Source organism: Choloepus didactylus, chromosome 10, assembly GCF_015220235.1.
Source record: "Choloepus didactylus isolate mChoDid1 chromosome 10, mChoDid1.pri, whole genome shotgun sequence".
Classification (NCBI taxonomy): domain Eukaryota; kingdom Metazoa; phylum Chordata; class Mammalia; order Pilosa; family Megalonychidae; genus Choloepus; species Choloepus didactylus.
Window position 1 is genome coordinate 131,707,721 of NC_051316.1, and position 13,741 is coordinate 131,721,461.

General features: G+C 47.2%; 1 protein-coding gene across 11 annotated transcripts in view; it reads right to left on the bottom strand.

The window, feature by feature from the left end:
• Positions 1–13,741, bottom strand: part of PNPLA7 (patatin like phospholipase domain containing 7) — a 116,214-nt gene that overhangs the window by 89,445 nt on the left and 13,028 nt on the right. For 10 of the 11 annotated variants that reach the window (XR_005210668.1, XM_037797681.1, XM_037797679.1 and 7 more), the window contains 4 exons: positions 7,298–7,426; positions 6,654–6,734; positions 5,285–5,411; positions 4,316–4,414 (listed from right to left, as the gene is read on the bottom strand). Coding sequence is in view for 10 of the 11 variants with exons in the window: in XM_037797681.1 (XP_037653609.1) it covers positions 4,316–4,414; positions 5,285–5,411; positions 6,654–6,734; positions 7,298–7,426 (436 nt within the window). In the remaining variant the exon portion in view is untranslated. The remainder of the gene's footprint in view (positions 1–4,315; positions 4,415–5,284; positions 5,412–6,653; positions 6,735–7,297; positions 7,427–13,741) is intronic. The other variant, XM_037797680.1, reaches the window with a different exon arrangement.

The window sequence follows — 13,741 nt, forward strand, 5'->3', positions numbered from 1 at the left end:
CATCTTAGGGAAGTACCGTTCCATTCACAAACCAATTCTGAAGCTAATCTACAGTGACGAAGGTCACAACGGCGACTCCTCTGGGGAAAGGGGCTGCTCTCCGGGGTGGGCTGACTGACAAGGCTGGCAGCCCCGTGGGCATGTGGCCACACGCAGCCCATCAGGTGCCGTGGACTGCACACTGCACTTCAACAAAATGCGGCTAAAAAAGTAAATTTTAAGAATCTATAATAGTTGATTTAAAGCAGCTTCAAGCAATTGTAAAAAACTGGTATCATCTTGTAAATGGTGGAAATGTTTGCTTTTAAAACAAAAGCTCAGTGGAGTGTGACAGAAGGAAAGGCACCCCACTTGGGCTCCGGCACACAAGTAACCCCCTAAACAGCAGGAGTGTGAAGTTGCCTGGGAGCCCGCACCTTCCCACGAGCGCTTGGCTTCTCAAAGGAAACCTGGAGCACGGGCTTCCAGAGAGCAGCTCACCTGAGCACTGTCACTCATGGGTCAAGCATCAAACAGAAGAGGCGAACACTAGAACCACTCATGAAACTCGCATGTTCTGAGAGAAAAGCCCCAGGGCAAGGTGGAATGGCCTCAGAAAACCCACACTGCTCTCCGGTGATACTACTTAAGTGCTACTATGTCTTGGCAAAAGAAGGTAGTTTATGCTTATATAAAAAAATACAAAAGTTGGAACTCATCACTAGGAGATACAAACACCAGTCACCAATCATTACATTTCTAAAGGTTACAATTTATAGAAAAACACTTATCTGTGCAGTTATTTTCTTATCATATTGATAAGACTATGAATTGTTAAAAACAGCATAGCAATTAATCAATAATAAATATTTTTGTCCATACTGAGGTGCTGTATATTCAAAATAATTAATAAGCCGAGTATGAGAATGAGATTAAGTTTAGCTTTCACACAGGACAGGTGTGCCTAGCAGGGTGGGGCAGTTAAGGAATTGGTAGAAGGTTAAAAAGACAAACTGTAATCCACAACCAGTCCCCCTGCTTATCCGCCCACTATCCACAGTCAGTCACCCTGCTTATCCGCCCACTATCTACTATCCTTGCAGGGTGGAGCCTCGGAATAGAGGTTCTCAAAATAGCCTCATAACTTGTTACCAAACTAGCCCAGACTGGCTCTAAAGAGGCCTGGGCATAACCATTATAGTCAGGGGTGGGGATTTGTTCCAAGGATTCCTAATGTTGCAAATTTGTGTGGGAAGTATTTCAAATGTTTCCAATTTGGGCAGCTGCATGTTTCAAATTTGTGCGGGCTAGTTAGGCTTGTCGAATAGAATGTAACCTCTGGAGTATCAGCCACTGGAGAAACACGGGAGGGACCTGCGGTTAGGTGTAGGGAATAAATACTGCTGGGTCTATTGTTCTGTGGCCAACCCCCACATTGGTTTGGCGCCCGTTCTTGCAAGATCGTGAATAAATTCTTTTCTTCTCCACAATCGGGTGAGCGTTTGTTCCTTTTTAGGAACAGCGCTTGTTTCTCACACTGAGGTATTATGATACCAATATCAATTTAAAAAATAAAATCCAACCATACTCCCAGTGGCAAAATACATACTATAAATCAAAAGTTTCACATTTCTATAGAATGCTGTTATCATCTATTTCATACTGCTTATAAAACTTCAAATGTTTAGTGTCTCTGATTTTTGCTAGAAACATGTCCTATAAGAGTGTGCTAATTATATGGACAAGATTACCTTGTGTGGATGCTAATTTGGTAAATTCATGGCATTAGAACATGAATATTTACATTTTTATTACATGTGGATTGCTAATATTTTCAGTTATGTATCATTTTAGCTCTTTTATTTAAGAAAATTCTCTAAATATAGTTATTTTTAAACATGGTGGGTCAACCAGATAATCATATGGAAAAAAATCTTGACCCCTACCTTACCTCAACCCCAGGTGCACAGCTATAAAATAAAAAATGTTAAATATTACAGGCAGATTTCTTAAACAGGACACAAAATGTATTGATCAGAAAAGAAAAAAGTTGGTAAACTGGACGATCAACTTTTAAAACTTCTGTTCATTTAGAGATACCATTAAAAGGGTGAAAAGTGAGTAGAAACTATTTGTAATATGTACAATCGACAAAGGGCTCATACAGGGAATAGCTAAAGAGCTCTTACTGACGCAATGACAGGTAACGGAGACACGGCCACAATACCTGATTCATGGAAAGGGATTTCCAAATGGGAATGAAGGTGTTCAAAACCACTGGCAGTCATCAAGGAGATGAAATTAAAAGGGGTGATAAAAGTGCTCTGGATTTAGACAGTAGTGATCAATGCACAATTTTGTAAATATACCAAAACCCACTGAATTGTATACTTTAAAAGGGTGAACTTTATGGTGTGTGAATTATGTTTCAAAAAAGCTGGTTTTAAAAGAATAATAAGTTGCTCTATAACTACTTGTTAAATTGTACTTTGAAAGTTATCACTTTTCTGTATATGTCATATTTCACACACACACACACAAACACACACAAGTAATAATAAGTCCATGTTGATTCAGAAACTTGATGTGCCACTTTAGATGTTTTATGTCCCCCAAAACGCCATGTCCTTTACTGCAATCTTGTGGGAGATGTGACCCACCCAACTGTGGGGTAATACCTCTGATTAAATTGCTTCCATGGAGATATGGACCCCACCCTTTCAGGATGGATCTTGATTTAATCACTAGAGTCCTATAAAAGGGCTCACAAACAGAAGGTGCAGTGGAGATAGACATTTTCGATAAGGCCGCCGAAGGCAGACTTTTGCTGACACTTTGGGGAGAAGCTAAGAGAGGGCAAAACACCCCAAGAGCAACGTTTTGAAGAACACACAGGAGCCGAGAGAGCAGCTGGAACACAACTGGGGATCAGCAGCCACATGCCTTCCCAGCTAACAGAGGTTTTCCGGATGTCACTGGCCTTCCTTCGTGTTGATGCCTTGGTTTGGACATTTTCATGGCCTTCAAACTGTAACTTTGTGACTGAATAAACCCCCTTTATAAAAGCTAGTCCATTTCTGCTGTCTTGCGTGATGGCAGCTCTAGCAAACCAGGACACTTGATAACTACGGACAGCACCAAGAAAAGCCGCAGGAAATGGAAGAGTGTTCAGTTACTGCTGTGGGAAAATTACTCACTATTTGAGATAAAAGGAAGCTGAATTCCTTGCCTCATGCCACAGGCAGGAATGAAGCAAAGGCCTAATGTGAAAAGTAAAACTGAAAAGTGAGTAGAAAATAATCTAGAAGATCAGATTCATGACCAGGCAATAAGGAAAGAAGTAAGACTCTAAAACACATCGTAAGGTGACAAACGACTGGTTTTCAACAAATCACTTTCAAGTGTTTCTGGTCAATGAGGGCACCCATGGCCAATGTCCTCAGACAGAAGGAAGACTGAAAGGAGATACAACAATTAAAGCTGACGAGCGATCTCTCTCTAAAGTATAAATAATGAATGCAATCCAACAAGACAAACTCAGGAAACGCAGCAGAAAATGGGCAGACAGCGTATCAGACACCCCTTAAAGAGGAAACCCAAATATGTGCCACACCTGTGGGCAGGTGACCCAACCTGCCAGTAACCCCAGGAATGCCCCATGAAGGCAAGTACTTTCTGAAGAGCGGAAAAGCAACACTTGGAGGGTAAATAATGCCCAAGGGGCCTGAGGGGAGCACTGCACGCTGGAGGAAGACTGCACGGCCTTTCCGGAAAGCCCCGGTAGCCAGGTAGGGGTGTGAGGATTAAACACCGTGGGGCTGCCCTGGAGGAAGGAGCGGGCGGTGAGGCGGGTGGCGGGTTGGGCGGCAGGAGGCAGCAGCGGGCGATGGACAGCCAGCCATGCCCGGCCACAGCTGAGACCCAACAAGCAAGCAGAGAGGTGCAGGCTCTGAGGGGTCAGCTCGCTGGTTGGCGTGGCCCGGGGGGCTAGCTGCAGCACCGCCCTGGAGGTGGGGGGAGGGCCTGGGCCTCAACCTGGCAAAACGAGGCGAACAAAGCAAATGCTGTCACGGGCAGGCTGGCTCCCGAGGTGGTGGCAAAGCGGGGGAGGCGGAGAGGAGCTCACCAGGACATGCAGGCCGCAGAGGTGCCCACCTCCTGCCTCCCACCGAGCACAAGAGTGCAGGCCCCAGGCTCTTCAGGGCAGCAGGTTCAGAGGCCCTGCTCAGGCCGTACGGAGGACGGCTGTGGGGTGCACCGGGCTGGGCGGCAGCAGGGCCTTTACCTTGGGAGGCTGGAGGGCCAAGGCCACCTGCCTGGGATGTCCCGAGCTCACCTGCCGTCTCTCCGTGCACAGACGGGGGAGGGAAGGAGAGGCTCCTCTTCAACGGGGGTCCGGAGGCTGTCGAGTCAGTCCCCCCGCCTTCTGCTTCTGCTGGGAGGAGACGGGCATCAGCAAGGCCTTTGGGCTGGCACGCTTCCCTGAGGCCCAGGGCTTGCGGGGTGGGACTCCCACCACGGTGCCACATAAACCCCCATCCTAGGCACCCTGTGCACCCCCAAACGGCACCTGCCTGATGCAGTCCTCCTGGCAGGCCGGCAGGCTGTGCCCCTCAACCACACCTCCTAGCCCCCCCTTCTCAGCTGAGGGGCCGCCCGCCTGCACCGGGAGGGACCGGGCACCCCCCTGTCTGCAGCGCAAGGGTGGGGGCGGTGCTCCCTGCAGGCGCGTCTTCGCCAGGATCCTCCACTCGTGCAGGGCACGTTACTGCTCCCCAGCCCTGCTCCCTGCCAGGACCCAGAAACAGACACCTCGCACAAGAGCCACCTGACCCCAGAAGCACATCACCAAATCAAAAGGTGAGCAGAACCAGGAGACATGCTTGAGCGACAAATTCTTGGAGAGCTTTGTGGAAGAAGCCAGGTCAGCATGGGCCTGGGTCTCGCCCTCCCAGTGACCTTTGCCCTCGGCACGCACGGTGGGCAGCCAGGACCCTGCAGCCCACACACAAGGTGATACCAGGGAGGCCCGTCTGGTTCTGCATCCTTCTCTCACCCCATGACGAGACCCGCTGATCCCATCCTACACTCTTCTGTCAGGCACTAGAAACCTTGTGGGACTAGAGAGGCCGTAAACGAACACCTCTGTCCCCATCACTCACGTGGCACCCACTCCTGGACCTCCCGCCTGAGGCTCCGTGGACAGGTCCTTCCCCAGACCCAGGCCCTTCCTGTACTCTGAGCGCACGGCTGGAAACGTGCCTCTCCCGGCAGCCAGAGAAGGGCCGAGTGACCAGGGCCGTACCTAGGTCAGGGGTTGGCTGCAGCCTCCCAGGCTTCTCTAGCTGCTCCTCGGCGCCGCAGAACATCGGTCTCTTGGCCTTTCCGGGGGCCACGCTGGCCACGGACACCAGCGGGATGGCCTGGCTCTCCTGGGGCGAGAAGGAACATCAGCACTGTCCCCGCAGGTAACAGTGAGAAACCCTTGACAAAAACTCCAAGCTCCATTTCCGATGAGAAGAGAGTAGGCTGAGAACAGGCCAACGGTCCACCAGGAAATCCAGGTATGTAAAGCAAGGGCTGATTCATGAAGGCGACAAGGGCCCAGCCCGCTTTATCTTGGCTGCCTGAGACACTTCACCGAGTTAAAATATTGGCCAACAGTGGTCAGAAACATCAATGTTCTCCATTAAGATGAAAAAATACAAAACCATATTCCCTAAATATCAGCAAAGGAAGTTCTCACACTGAAAACGTCAACACCAAGGACAACCTCCGAGGGAAATAACAGGAGTAGCAAACCTTTGCTAAGCATTCACAGTGAATCCTCCTGAGGGCTTTATTCACACACCCAACAACTTACTGCACGGCTACCGTGCACCAGAACTGTCTCTGACTGTGGGGAGAGCAGCGAATGAAACGGTGACCTTGCCGAGTCCTCCCAGCAAGCAGAAGACCCCCTTTCCTAGGCCAGGGGCTGCCTAGCGGCCACACTGCCGGGACTCAGTCCCAGGCCCCCGCCACATGGTGCTGTGCTCCTCCTGAACACTGCACAGCCCGAGCTGATGAGGGGAGCACGCAGACAGCGGGTATTAGCTCGGTCCCCTCCAGTTGTGAAGGGGAGTGTCGAGGGGCTCAGAGCACCCGAGACCCGGACAGGGGAACCCCCAAAGGAGCGCCAGGGGGCTCGGGGCCACATCAGCAACAGCAGAAGGGTGATGTCCTCACTGGACGTGACAAGGAGCTTGGTGTGGGGCACTGTTTGGACGGACAGTGTGCTTTGCAGAAAGGAGCTTGCCCAAAGGGGGTCTCGTCAGAGGCTCAAACACTAGACTCTCCTGGAATGGAAAACTGCAAGGGGCACAGAAGCTGCTCCCCAAAAATTCAGGTAAATCTCCAGAAGAGGAATCTCAGTATCTGAGAATAAACCCCACCTTCCCCCAAACTCAGCTCATCTTAACACAAGGGCCCCAATTCATTGAGGGCCTCTGCTCTCAGGAAAGCAAGCAGAGCCCACCACACCATCTCCGAGTCCACAAGTCCCAGGGCCCGGGGTGGGGCCGCCACGACCACAGACTGTGCACCGTTGCCCGCTGGGTGCTGGCTGCAAGGGCATGCGCACTGACACCATGTGGACAGACACAAAGGGCTCTGCAGGTGCAGGATCTACTTACGGGGTTGAAGAGCTCAGTGGTCAGGCCCAGGTAGTTGTGCAGAGCCAGGAAGGTCACTCTCTGCAGCCGCACCATGATGATCTGCAAGAGCGGCCATGAGGGACGTGGCCCAAGCCACAGGCCAGGCGACTGCAGCCGAGCCCTCCAAGCCTCAACTCACAGGGTCGGCCCCTCAGTGTCAACCAATTCACCATGCAAACGTAAGGGGTCAACGCTGGGGGAAATGCTTGAGGAAATACGGAATTCTCTGTAGTATTTCTGCAAATTCTCTATAAATCTAAAGTTATGCAAAATGAAAAGTCTAATAAAAAATACTCGTAGGGGGAGTGGGAGATCTGAAGCCCTCTCTGCAATCACTTTTCACTTATGCTGTAAAATGCATGTGATGAATTAAACCTAGCCTCAGCCCTTGCTACGCCCACCCAGAGCCTCACATGGCCAGGAGGGAGTCTTGCCAACAAGTTGATACCGTTGTTCTACTGGATTCACCTTCGTGCTAAAAACCACAGAACTGAAGGAGGGAACTGATAATAAAAGCTGCTCAGGGAATGGAGTAAAGCTAATCAGATCCCAACCCGGTTCCTTGGTTCTGTTCCTGAAACAACTTCTGGCAGCTAGAAAAGTTGACTGGAAAAGCAACTCACCTGGACCACCCTCACGAGGGTTTCGGGGTATTTTTCAAAAACACCTTGAAAAGCCAGAGCTGGAAGCCGCAGGATGGTGGATGGGGCAGCTGCGCGGGCGGAGACGGTCTTGTATGGTGCGGGGTGACCCTGTAAGAACAGCTCCCGTTAATCAGGAGAACGAGTCTGTGCGGGGTGTCCACTCCGTAGGGGCTGCTCGGGCTCTGGGAAGGTGGAGTCATGGAAAATGGCAGGGCAGGGTGCCTAAGAGTCAGTCCTCCACTTAACAACCACAAGCTGACAAAGACAAACAGAACCAATGGTTTCTGGTACTCTGCAATCTAATCTGAAGTTCACGGCAACCAGGGGACTGCTTAATGAGGAAAACAGCTTGTTGAATTCTGGAGATTAAGGAAATCTCTGTCAGATCACCAGCTGACCTCTGAGATAACAGAACAGATACTTTAGTAACCACACATGAAAAAGAACATTGCCTTTGCAAAAAACATTTTGGAAAAGTTGCTAAATAACTGAATGATTGAAGCCATCAAAAATCAACAAAAGCGGAGAACCTAAGATGGCGGCTAGGTGAGACAGGGCAAAAAACAACTCCGTGAAAAATACTAGATAAAAACCAGAAAGTGACCCAGAACACCACTTCCAGCGATGCACCAGCTGGACAAGGTCTGCTAAAACCGGGAGTCTGCATTCTGAAATGAGTGAGTAAGCCAGCTGAAAGTCCCGCGGCCGTGCTGTGGTGTGGGGAAACTGCAGGTTGGTGTTTGGAGACGGACTAGTTCTTTTTTGAAAAAAAAAACAAAAACCTGGGAGTGGCTGCAGATACAGCAGTGAGAACCGCGCAGTGAAGCACTGCAGGCACGGGCTGTAGCCAACACCTCGGTGTCTGGCGTGGAGGATAGCCCTTCCCACACCTGCTGCTGATGTCCCGGGGACAGAGGGACAGAGTGGGGAGCCAAAAGGAGAAAGAAACTGCACCCCTTGCAGCCAGCTTCCTGGCGTGCTGGCAACACTCCTGCCCGGGGCCATACCCACAGCCTAGAGTCGCGCCAGGAAACCCAAAATGACAGGGAATGTATCCCACGGCACCCCGCACACACCACAATATCGGCCGTGGACAGTGGCCTTGGGTGCACCCACAGCTAGTTGTTCCGGAGCTGGGAAGGCGGAGCTGTGCAAAAAGGAGGGGGGTTGAGATGCCCCATTCGGCCATTTTTGCATCAGGCTGGGAGCACCCCTGCATGGCCTGGTGGCCCGGGGCTTCCCTTGAGGAACAGCGTGCACTTGTGACGTAGCACAGCCTTCCCTCAGCAGAGGTCCTGGAAGATCACAGCTATCAAGCAAAACAAATGCCAAGAGGCCAAAAACAACAGAAAATCTTAATGCATATGATAAAACCAGACGATATGGAGAACCCAATCCCAAACCCCCAAATCAAATGATCAGAGGAGACACAGTACTTGGCACAATTAATCAAAGGACTCCAGTCAAAGAATGAGAGCATGGCACAGGATATAAAGGAAATGAAGAATAGCATGGCACAGGATATAAAGGAAATGAAGAATAGCATGGCACAGGATATAAAGGAAATGAAGAATAGCATGGCACAGGATATAAAGGAAATGAAGAATAGCATGGCACAGGATATAAAGGAAATGAAGAATAGCATGGCACAGGATATAAAGGACATAAAGAAGACCCTAGAAGAGCATAAAGAAGAAATTGCAAGAGTAAATAAAACAGAAGATCTTATGGAAATAAAAGAAACCGTTGGCCAAATTAAAAAGACTCTGGATACTCATAATAAAAGATTAGAGGAAGTTGAACAACGACTCAGCATCCTCGATTACCACAGAATGGAAAATGAAAGAACAAAAGAAAGAAGGGAGAAAAAAATCGAAAAAATAGAAATGGATCTCAGGGATACGATAGATAAAATACAACATACAAATTTAAGACTCATTGGGGTCCCAGAAGGAGAAGAGAAGGGTAAAGGTCTAGAAAGAGTATTCAAAGAAATTGTTGGGGAAAACTTCCCAAACCTTCTACGCAATATAAATACACAAAACATAAATGCCCAGAGAACTCCAAATAGAATAAATCCAAATAAACCCACTCCAAGACATATTCTGATCAGACTGTCAAATACTGAAGAGAAGGAGCAAGTTCTGAAAGCAGCAAAAGAAAAGCAATTCACCACATACAAAGGAAACAACATAAGACTAAGTAGTGACTACTCAGTGGCCACCATGGAGGCGAGAAGGCAGTGGCATGACATGTTTAAAATTCTGAGTGAGAAAAATTTCCAACCAAGAATACTTTATCCAGCAAAACTCTCCTTCAAATTTGAGGGAGAGCTTAAATTCTTCACAGACAAACAAATGCTGAAAGATTTTGCCAATAAAAGACCTGCCCTACTTCAGATACTAAACGGAGCCCTACTGACAGAGAAACAAAGAAAGGAGAGAGAGAGATAGAGAATTTTAACAGACATATATAGAACCTTACATCCCAAATCACCAGGACACACATTTTTCTCTAGTGACCATGGATCTTTTTCCAGAATAGACCATATGCTGGGACATAAAACAAGCCTCAATAAATTAAAAAAAAAAAAATTGAATTTATTCAAAGCACATTCTCCAACCACAATGGAATACAAATAGAAATCAATAATTTTTGATTTGTAACTCCACTATTTACTTCCTACAGGATGCAAAATACATAAACTCTAATGAAAATCAGTGGTTTTGGACTCAATGTAAAATATGTAATTTTTGACAAGAACTACAAGAAGTTGGGGGAATGGAGGAGTACAGGAACATAGTTTACGGGTCCTATTGAAGTTAAGTTGGTATCAAAGAAAAACAAGATTGTTATGGATTTAAGAGGTTAAATTTAAGCCCCACAGTAAACACAAAGAAATTATCAGAGAATATGACCACAGAGATGAATAGTAGAGGAGTATGGGTTTTGAGAAGTGGGGGAAGGGGCAATGGGGAGTTAAGAAATGAGTGTAGGGTTGCTGTTTGAGGTGAAGGGAAATTTCTAGTAAAGGATGGTGGGAAGGTGATAGCATTACAACATTCTAAATGTGATTAATCCCATTAATGGAATGCTGGGGGGGGATGGGAAGATTTAGGCTGTATATATGTTTCCACAATTGAAAAAAAACAAAAAAAGTCTAAATAGATGACGATTGAATGCCAAGGATGATCCTGGATGGGATCTGAGGATGGAGGAGAGGAGGATCAAAGGGGCACAGTTGGGACATAAGGAAAAAAAAAAAAAAGGAAATATAGAATGTAAGCTTTGTATCAATGTTGAATTTCTTGAACTTCTTAGCTGCGCTTAATGGGATTGCATAAAAGAATGTTCTTGTTCATGGGAATTGTATATGTGAATTATAGTGTTTGTTCAAGGATGTGTGCAGCTTGCTCTCATATGTTCAGGAGACAGAGCAATAGATGATGGATGATAGGGAGGGAAAGAAAGAAATGGTGTGACAGGATGTTAAAGTTGATGGATCGGGGTATCGGGGGAGGGGGGTCAGGGTATGCTGTGTATGGGGTATGTATTGTTTTTGCAACTGTTCCTGTAACTTTGAATTTATTTCAAAATAAAGTTAAAAAAAAATAAACAGAAGCAGGGGGTGACATCATCAACATGGCAATAAAAGATATCCACTGAAAATCCCTCCCCAGAGATTCAGCGAAAAAGAAGGGGACAACTGTCACTTGCTTAGAACTCTGGAAGAAGGCGGAGACTGCCGAAGGATCCCACAAACGCTGAACTGAAGGAAGAGGAAACTATCAGACAGGAAACCTCCATCCCGCACCGGCCGGTCCACGCACCTCGGCAAGGGCCCAGAGGCAGCGGCCGGGACCCCTCCCACCTGCCTCTGGGGACACAGGCTGTGACACCGCTCACCTGTACCCAGACACGAGACCCAAGTGCACAGGACCCACGGCAGGGCTCAAGCCACCAGGGAGGGAAGAATATAAAAGGGCAGCAAGGAGTTGTTTCCAGATGCAGAATCAGAGAGAGAACGGAAGTAGCGAGGCAGAGACCACCAATCAACTGCTCGGGGACCCGGGGGGGAAGGGGAACCAGGTCAGCGAGGGACGAAGAGCCTGAGAAAACGGGGGCGGACACTGTGTTCCTGCCCTGGGTCCTGTGCCCACGCCCACTCGAGGGGAACCGCAGTGGGAGGCCCATCCCTGCCTGGGCACAGCCCCACACTGAGCCAGAGCTCGGCCACGGAAGTGAGGCCACAGGAACCCCATCTCCTGCCCCGCCTGGTCGGATGCTGCCTGGGCGCCAGGAGGCAAACAGACTCCGCGGGCAATTAAGTCGCTGAACAGCACCCTCTGCTGGGCAGGCTGGAAAGTGCAGGGAACTGCAGGGCTCCTCAGAGCCTCTGCAGACCCTGCCCCAGGCCCACTGGAGCTGTCTGCACCCCCTGCACAGGCACCTGGCCCTGTTTGGACAGAGAAATACAGACAACCCAACGGTCAAAGCAGTGCCATAATACAAACCCAGACAACAACTAAACCCTAGACAAGACAGAAACCGACCTTCAGAATACACCCATCAAGATAATCAGATGACCAGTTATCAGCAAAAAATCAAAAGGCTTACTGAAACACAGGAAAAAATGGCCCAGTCAAAGGAACAGATCAAAAAGTTGGAGACACAAAATTTGGAACAACAAATCAAAGTCATGCAAACAAATCTCCTGAATCAATTCAAAGAAAGGAAGCAAAATGTGTATAAAGAGATAAAGGGTATTGAGAAGACACTAGAAGAGCCTAAAGAAAAATCTGAAAGAATACACAGAAAAATAACAGACATTATGGAAATGAAAGACACTATAGAAGAAATCAGAAACATATTGGAGGAATACGAAGTGAGATCTGGTATGGTTGTATAAGTCACTGCGAAATAGCAATACATCCCCAAGTAATTTGGGCAGAGAATAAAAATATAAATGTAAGACCCCTCTGAGGAACTGGGAGAAAATGCAGAAATGCTGGATGTCCCCACCTGGGTTATTACCAATATCCTCACAAACACTGAGGACTGACAATTTGGTGTGCCAAGCCCTTGATCTTGGGGTTGCCCTTATGAAGCTTGTTACTGCAAGAGAGAGGCTAAGCCTACTTGTGGTTGTGCCTAACAGTCTCCCCCAGGGAGCCTCTTTGTTGCTCAGATGTGGCCCCTCTCCCTCTAAGCCAACTCTGCAGGTGCACTCACTGCCCTCCCCTGATGTGGAACTTGACTCCCAGGGCTATAAATTTCCCTGGCAATGTGGGACATGATTTTCAGGGATGAGCCTGGACCCAGCATTGTGGGATTGAGAAAATCTGCTTGACCAAAAGGGGGAAGTGAAATGAGACAAAATAATTTTTAGTGGCTAAGAGATTTCAAATGGAGTTGAGAGGTGACTCTGGAGGGCATTCTTATGTACTATATAGATATCCATTTTTTGGTTTTAGTGTACTGGAATAGCTAGAAGTAAATACCTGAAACTATCAAACTGAAACCCAACAGCCGTGATTCTTGAAGACGGGTGACAGTGTAATTGTGAAAACCTTGTGGCTCACACTCCCTTTATCCCATGTATGGATGGATGAATAAAAAAATGGGGACAAAAACTAAATGAAAAAAAGGGTGGGATGGGGGGGATGATTTGGGTGTTTTTTTCTTTTATTTTTTATTCATTCTGGGGTAAGAAAAATGTTCAAAAATTGATTGGGGTGATTAATGCACAACTATATGATGATACTGTGAACAGGTGATTACACACCATGGATGACTGTATGGTATGTGAATATATCTCAATAAAACTGAATTTTTTAAAAAAGGACAAAAATATATTGGCGACACACAACAGCAGATTTTAAGAGGCAGAAGAACCACCAAGCTAGAAGACAGACAACTGAATTTGAACAGACAAAAGAATAAACGGAGGAAAAAAATGGAAAAATTTGAACAAGGGCTCGGGGAAATGACTGACAACACGAAGCACACAAACATATATATCATGGGTGTCCTAGAAGAAGAAGAGAAGGGAAAAGGGCCAGGAAGAATATTTAAAGAAATAATGGCTGAAAATTTCCCAACCCTTATAAAAGATATAAATATGCAAATCCAAGAAACCTAATGTACTTCAAACAGAATAAATCCAAATACACACAACATACAGTAAACAGACTAGCAAAATGTCAAAGAGGAGAAAGCTCTGAAAGCAGCAAGAGAAAAGTGATTCACCACAACAAAGGAGGCCAAATAAGACTAAGAGCTGATTCCTCATCAGACCCATGGAGGCGAGAAGGAAGTAGTATGATATATTCAAGATACTGAAAGAGAAAAATTGCTAGCCAAAAATTCTCTATCCAGCAAAGATGTCTTTCAAAAATGAGGAAGAGTTTAAAATATTCACAT